Consider the following 7,500-nt stretch of genomic DNA (forward strand, 5'->3'; position numbering starts at 1 on the left):
TCAGCCCTAGCTGGGGGCTGGGGGTGGGGGGGGGGCTGACCCCAAGCCTCTTGCTTTTATGAACACAGGTAGGAAAGGTTTTCTCTTTTTGGGGGGGTCCACTGGGCAGTGCTCACGGCTTACTCCTGGCTCTGTGCTCAGAGATCATTTCTAGCTGGGCTAGGGGAGGGGGGAGGCAGGGAATCCTCATAGTTGCCAGGAACTGAACCTAGGTCGGTTTCATGCAAGGCAAATGCCCTCCCTGCCTTGTCTCCCTCCTTTCTCCAGCCCCTGGAAGAGCACGTCAAAGGCTCTTTTTCTTTTGAGCCTTACAAGCATCCCAGGAAACCAAACTGGTTTGCAGGGGAGGGCGGGAAAAGGGAAACAGGGAGATATTTGGCCCTGCCCAGGTCACACAGACAGTGGGTGGTCAGCCAGCACTGACCCTCGATGCTTCCGGGCTCCCCGGCCCACCGTCCAGCTCGTGGAGACCCACGCTGCCCCTCACCCCCGGCAGGCTCCTCTGAACCCCGGGAGACCGCGGTTACCTGTTGATGAGCGAGACCACAGCGGCAAAGAGCTCCTGGTACAGGCCTGCGGCCATCCCGTCCACGCATTCCGCGCCAGTCATCTTGAGCCCTGGGCGGGGTGGGGAGAGAGGGCAGTGAGGACAGGACCCTGCCTGGGGCCAAGGACTTCCTCCCCAGTGTCAGCACTGGCCCTGGAGGGCCACAGCTCTCTCGGCAAGCACAGGCCTCCTCTGCCACCAGAGTGCTCCCATACCCAGGTACAAAGGGGACGTCTCATCAGACCCTGGGGCGGGCCCGTCTGACCCGTCCTGTGCTCCCCAGCCCCGTTCCTCCACCTTAGAGGATGCTCAGGACCCCCACGCTGACCCTGCTCGGCTGATTCCCAGCAACCTGCCCTTGTTCTCTTTGGAAATGGGTTCACGCTTGGCTGAAGTATGGCTGGTGGACAAAGGGTTGTGCTTGCTGCCTGCATGGCGCAGGGCCCGTCTCACGAGAGGCAGAGAAGCTCTGGCCACAGACGCCACTGGCACTGAAGTCTCCTCCTTCCCTCTTCTTTTCTTTTTCTTTTTCTTTTTTTAGGTTTGGATTTGGGGTCACACCCAGCAGTGCTCAGGGCTTCTCCCTGGTTCTACGCTCAGGGATCGCTCCCTTCCGGCGGGGCTCGGAGACCAGGATGGAATCTGGGTTGGCTGCGTGCAAGGCCAGCGCCCTCTGCATGGTCAGTGCCCCCCCCCCACCCCCCGCTGTATTCTCGCTCCGGCCCTTCCTCCTTCCCTCTCGATACTTTACATGTGGAACAAGCACCCACGGCACTGCATCCAGTCTCTGAGGAAGTAGGGGGCACAGAGGGGGCTCCAAAGGCTGGAATGCAGAATTTGCATACAAGACACCCCCCCACTTTGGTCCCCAGCATTGCACGGTCGTTCCCCCACCCTCACCCCAGCACTGCCAGGAGTGGCACCCCAAAAAAAAGACCAGATAGGGGTCCGAGCGATAGTATAGCGGGTAGGGCGTTTGCCTTGCACGCGGCTGACCTGGATTTGATCCCCGGCATCCCATATGGTTCCCCGAGCACCACCAGGAGCTATTCCTGAGTGCAGAGCCAGGAATAAACCCTGAGCGTCGCCACGTGTGACCCAAAAAGCAAAACAACAACACCAACAACAAAAAGACCAGATAAATGGAAGGACCATCAAAGTGTGTGTAGGACAGTGTGTGTGCTGGAATCGGTGACCACGCAGAGGAGGCGGGTCACCTGCTGGCCTTCTTGCTGGTTTACTTCCTAGGACAGCAATTCTCCACTCTTCTACCCCTGCTGGCCAGTGGAACCAGCGAAAACACCTCAGGGGGGGACCACTGAGGCAGGAGATAAAGGCATGACTGCCACCAAGACCACGGGACTGATCACTTAGGTGATCATCCCGCTACAGACCCCGTGCTAAGTGGCCGTCAATTCGCAGTGAAAGGGCCAGACCCGGGTCACTGAGCCCCTCCCAGCTGCCCTGTGACCAGCCCTTCCCTGGCCTGACTCCCTGCCCCAGGCACCAGCATTCCACACTCAGCCTCCGGGGTTGGGACTGCAGGGCCCTGGGATGGGGGAGCTCAGGCCGGGTCTGACCATTTGCTCCCCAGGGGACAAGGTGGAGGGGTTCACCCAAGGGAGACCAGCCGGAAGGAACAAAATGCAGCTTGTCTTCACCGTGTGGGGATTTGGTTAACTTCAGACCCACCCCCTTGCCTTAGGGAAAGGGCTGTGTGTGTGTGTGTGTGTGTGTGTGTGTGTTTCTGTCTCTATGTGTGTGTGTCTCTGTCTCTGTCTCTCTGTCTCTTGGTATCTATCTCTGCCTCTGTGTCTCTGTCCCTGTCTCTCTGTCTCTTGGTATCTGTCTCTGCCTCTGTGTCTCTGTCTCTCTGTCTCTTGGTATCTGTCTCTGCCTCTGTGTCTCTGTCTCTGTCTCTCTGTCTCTTGGTATCTGTCTCTGCCTCTGTGTCTCTGTCTCTGCCTCTGTGTCTCTTGGTATCTGTCTCTGCCTCTGTGTCTCTGTCTCTGTCTCTCTCTCTGTCTCTCTTTCTCTCTTTCTCTCTGTCTCTGGGTCTTCTGGGCTCTCAAATGCTCAGAATCCGACTCCACAGGCGGTACTTAGTGAATGCTGAATGTTCCCTGGACCCTCTCTCATAGGTCTGCGTGGTTGGGGCTGGGGGTGGCATGGGAGGTAGTCTAACAATGTTGTATTAGAAGCCGTGAGATGTTCTTGTACTTGGACTTAATCATTTCACTCCTAGGCTTTTCTTCTAATGAAATATTCAGAGAAACAAAGATTTCTGGGTACATATGCTCTCCCCATTGTTGGTAAAATCGACAAAAAAATCACTCAGTGGAGACAATGGTTCAGCGTTCAATAATAGCGCGTGGATTAGATAATATACGGTTCCTCTCACAAAAGACGCTTAATGTCAGGCGGAGAAGAGCACTGAGTGAGCCGGGAAGGTACCCGCCTAGGGTATGAGGAGGGATGAAAAGGATGCTAAAAACCCCACGGACAGCGGTGGTCTCAGTTACGCCACACACACACACAGCAGAGACACACACATGCGCACACACAGAGACACTCACACACATATGCGGGCATGCATGCACACACGTGCACACACGGCCCATTAAAACACCCAGCCTTAGGGATCTGGAAAGATAGGGCAGGTTCAGGCACTTGCCTCTCAAGGATCAGACCTAGGTGTCATACCCAACACCACATTTTTTTTTCCCCGAGCACAGAGCCAGGAGTAGCCACCCAGCACTGCCAGGTGTGGCCCTGACACCAGAACCTAACAAGGAAATAAAACCAGCAGCCATGAGTACGATGCTTTGGACTTCCGGGCACGCGCATCCGGAAGTCTGGCTTCCCTCCACAGAAGCAGCAGCACGGAGTCCCACACCTGAGCACTCACGTGTGCCCGGGAAGCCATGCTCCTCACGTTCCCAGCATCTGCGGGCGTCCAAGCACCTCCCACCCCGCCTTGAACTCCTCCCGCAAGCCTGGTCCCCATCCGCCCAGCAGCGGCTGCCGTGGAGACCCAGGCTGAGAAGGGGCGCAGAGAGGTAGTGTGTGTGTGTGTGTGTGTGTGTGTGTGTGTGTGTGTGTGTACAAGCATGCACATGCCGCACACTTCAGTGCCAAGGCGTGGGTGTGCGGGGCACGCATGGGCCTGGCCTGTGTCCGTGGACACACATGTGGTGTGTGCCCGCTCGTGCCTCTGGGTGCCGTGTGTCTGCGCTCTGCCTGCGGCTGTGCCCACATGCGTACACGTCCGTGCAGGAGCTGTTTCAGTGACGGGGGGATGGTGGGGGGGGCAGGGCAAAGAGCTCTTCCTGGGACCCACATGGACGCCCGGAAGGCCACAGCAGGTCACAGAAGGTCCAAGGGAAATGGCTGGCAAGTCACGTGTCTGAGAGGATGAGCAAGGCCCCGGGAAGGGGTGGGCCCCAGACCACAGCTCCGAGGGGCCTCCCCACCAACCCCGCACCTTCTCGCCCCAATCCTGGGGTGGTTTGGCTCCAGACACCCTTGAGCCTCTCCTGCCTCTCGGGGACCTCTGGCCCCCGGGGCCCCGGGCCGTCTCCTACTGGAGCAAACACCTCTCCAGCAGGTGCTGTGCAGAGTCCTTCTGCTTTCCCAACCTCAGTTCCAAGCACCCCGATACCTCTGGCAGGGTGGGCCAAAATCCTGGGAGGCACCTGTGGGCCCTCACTTGCCCTCAGGGTCCATGCAGGCACCCCTGTTCGTAAAACCAGACCATCAATGCATTCCCACGCCCCTGTCTAGGGTGGTGATCACAGCAAGCCCCCTGTGACCCCCCCTTCTCACTCCATCACACCCCCAGTCTTTCTCCAGGCTGGGCAACCTCAAGGAGAGGTCAGCTCCCGGCTGATGGCCCCTTGCCTCGCCTGCGTGGGTCAGAGAATCAAATCCCTCACTTAGGGTCCGAGAGACGCTCTGGGGTCAAGGCATTTGCCTGGCAGGTGGCCGACCCTGGTTCAATCCCCGGCACCCTACATGGTACAGGCTTGGAGGACCTGAGCACAGTCAGGCTGGCCCAGTGGCCCCCAACCACCACCCCAAAGACAAACCTCTGAGCCCCCGACATGCCCGTCCCCAGCCTTATCTCGGGCCCTCCCCATGCAAGACCTGCCAAGCTGCTGTTCTAGGAGAATGTGGGTACTAGTCCCGCTCAGTGTCCCCCTTCTCACCCCTGTCTAGGGTGGTGGTCACAGCAAGCCCCATGTGACCCCCTTCCCACTCTCCCATACCCCCAGTCTTTCTCTAGGATGGGCAACCTCAAGAAGAGGTCAGTTCCCAGCCAATGGGACCAGGGAGCTCTAGGGTCCCAGCTCTGCAGAGGGGACCCAGGCCCCTTCCTCCTGCGCGACCTCCCTGGAACCCAGAGGACCCACGGGTGCCGGGCGCTGGGGGCTGGGGAGGAGTAGGAGGAGACTGGCATGTTCCAGGGCTGGCAGGTGGGTGGGTGGGTTCTGGGCATTACCTGAGCTGGCCTCCTGGTCCCCGGGTGTCCGCTGGCTTGACCCCGAGGTGACCTGCTCAATGATCTGCCGCAGATGGTGCTTGAAGGTGGCCGTGTTCAGCTCCTCGTACTCACAGCCCAGGGCCTCGGCCGCGTAATTGGCCCACTCGAACCGCATGAACTGCTTCCGGCCCACTGATGGGAGGGAACAGAGCGGGGGAGGAGGGTGAGGTCCCGGGCAGAGGGTGGGGAGCAGCTAGAGGTGCCCAGAGAGTCTCACCACCTCCCACCTCCCCATCCCCCCATGCGGGGACCCAGACCCCTCCTCCTCAGAGGCCCTGGCACTGGCTCCTGAGAGAAGCCCCCTTTCCCAAGACCCTAAGCCTGTTGTTCACTCCTCCCAGGCAAAGGCGGACACTGGGAATCAGGCCGGCGTGGGGGGCGCAGTGCAGAGCCACTCAAGCTGAAGGACAAACTGCCCAGGAAACCGCAACCCTGCGAGTTCCCACCCGCCCTGAGCCAGACGGTGGAGCCCTGGGGGTCCCCGGCACCACTACAGCCCGGGGGGCCGCTGGTATTGAACTGGTGGGGCCCAATTGGTCGAGTGTTACCAGGAGTGCTCCTCCCCCAGGAGTGCTCCCCGCCCCCAGGCTGCCAACAGTGAAAGGAAATAAAATAACAAAGTTAATGGGGACTTGGGGAATGATGAGTCAAAGGGGGTGACTTCACCCGACCCACACGTCCATCCACTCTTCTTTCCGTCCATCCCCCGGCCTGCCTGTCCCCTGACCTCCCCCTCAGCATGCATCCAGGGGCTCCATGCGTACTTCGGGGGTTCCTTCTCGGGGCCAGGCGCTGCGTGAGTCGGCAGGAAGGCCGTTCTGAGAGATGACTTTCTTAGAGTATAACGGTTCGCGAGAGCAAGACAATGGGCACACTCAGAAAGGGAGCCAGGGCTCCTTCCACCCGCTCTCCCTGCCTCTCGCAGGAGGAAAGAAAACAGGGGTCCAAGAACCGGGGTTGGGGGAAAGGCACTCCTGGTCTAGAATAGTCTCTGAGCAGACTCCAACAGCGGCTGAAGCTGGCGACGCCTCAAAGGTGGAAAGGGCGACAGTGCAAAGGTCCTGGGGCAGGGACAAAGCATGGTGTGCTAGAGAAAATCCGGGAAAGCCCATGAGGCTGACATGGATGATGGGGAGAGGCCGAGGAAGACACGGGGTGCCACTCAGCAGGCTTTCACCAGGCCATCTAAAATAAGCCACAGGGGACAGAGAGAGAGGACGCCAGGAAAGGCACTTGCCTGCATGTGACTGACCCAGCTCTTTCCCAGTCCCTCACCCCACCCCTTCCCGCACCACACAGGTTTCCCTGAGCACCTCCAAGCTGGGAGCAGCCCCCACGCAGAGCTGGGTGTGGCCCATCAGAAGAATAAAAATAATCTTAGAGGGGCTGGAGCCATAGCACAGCGGGTAGGGCGTTTGCCTTGCACGCGGCCGACCCGGATTCGATCCCCAGCATCCCATGTGGTCCCCTGAGCACCGCCAGGAGTGATTCCTGAGTGCAGAGCCAGGAGGAACCCCTGAGCAATGCCAGGTGTGACCCCAAAAGCAAAAATAATAATAATAATAATAATCTTAGAGGAGAAAGCAAATGGAAAAAGGCCAGGACAGAGCAGACGGGTCAGAGCTGACCCTCAGGGGTGCAGGGGTGCAACTCCCCTGCACACCATCCAGGTGCTTTCTCACCCAACACCAGGAGGGGGCCAGGAGAAATGTGCCCAGAGAGACCCCCGCCCCAGGCCGTGAGCCACCCTGCTGGCTGTGGGGGAGAATCCCCCCAAGGCACTAACATCTCTTTTTTTTTTTTTTTTTGGCTTTTCTTTGGAAGATAGCACAGCGGGTAGGGCGTCTGCCTTGCACGCAGCCAACATGGCCGACCCGGGTTCGATTCCTCCGCCCCTCTCGGAGAGCCCGGCAAGCTACCGAGAGTATTCGATATGCCAGACACAGTAACAACAAAGTCTCCAGTGGAGACGTTACTGGGCCCGCTCGAGCAAATCGACGATCAACGGGAGGGCCTTTACTTTACTTTTCTTTGGAAGAGGGGGTCACACCCGGCGATGCTCAGGGCTTACTCCTGGCTCTGTGCTCAGGAATCACTTTCTGGCGGTGTTCAGGAGACCCTATGGGACGCCGGGAATTGAACCCAGGTTGGCCGCATGCAAAGCAAACACCCTCCCCGCTGCACTGTCGCACCAACACCTTGACCTTGAACCCCATCTCAAGAGCTGAGGCCAAGGGTCAAGGGGCCAAGGCTAAGGGGGTCCCCAGAGGCTGGCCACCCTTAGCAAGCTGTGGTCTTTGTTTTGATGATTCAAACCCAGAGAAGCTTCTAGCAAGGGGGGCCAGGCTTAGGCACACTGTCTGTCGTCTGCATCTTGGTCTATTCTCCTAAGCAGCACGTCGGGAGGGCC

The 7,500-nt window shown here is 59.0% G+C and overlaps 1 protein-coding gene across 1 annotated transcript in view; it reads right to left on the bottom strand.

Annotated features, from left to right (window-relative positions):
• The window catches only part of MYO18B (myosin XVIIIB), a gene marked incomplete at its 5' end in the record, with an annotated part of 197,630 nt that overhangs the window by 186,879 nt on the left and 3,251 nt on the right, over nucleotides 1–7,500 (bottom strand). Inside the window, 2 exons of the mRNA XM_056116572.1 lie at nucleotides 528–618; nucleotides 5,049–5,222. Coding sequence (XP_055972547.1) covers nucleotides 528–618; nucleotides 5,049–5,222 — 265 coding nt within the window. The remainder of the gene's footprint in view (nucleotides 1–527; nucleotides 619–5,048; nucleotides 5,223–7,500) is intronic.

This window comes from Sorex fumeus, unplaced genomic scaffold, assembly GCF_029834395.1.
Source record: "Sorex fumeus unplaced genomic scaffold, SorFum_2.1 ptg000032l, whole genome shotgun sequence".
Classification (NCBI taxonomy): domain Eukaryota; kingdom Metazoa; phylum Chordata; class Mammalia; order Eulipotyphla; family Soricidae; genus Sorex; species Sorex fumeus.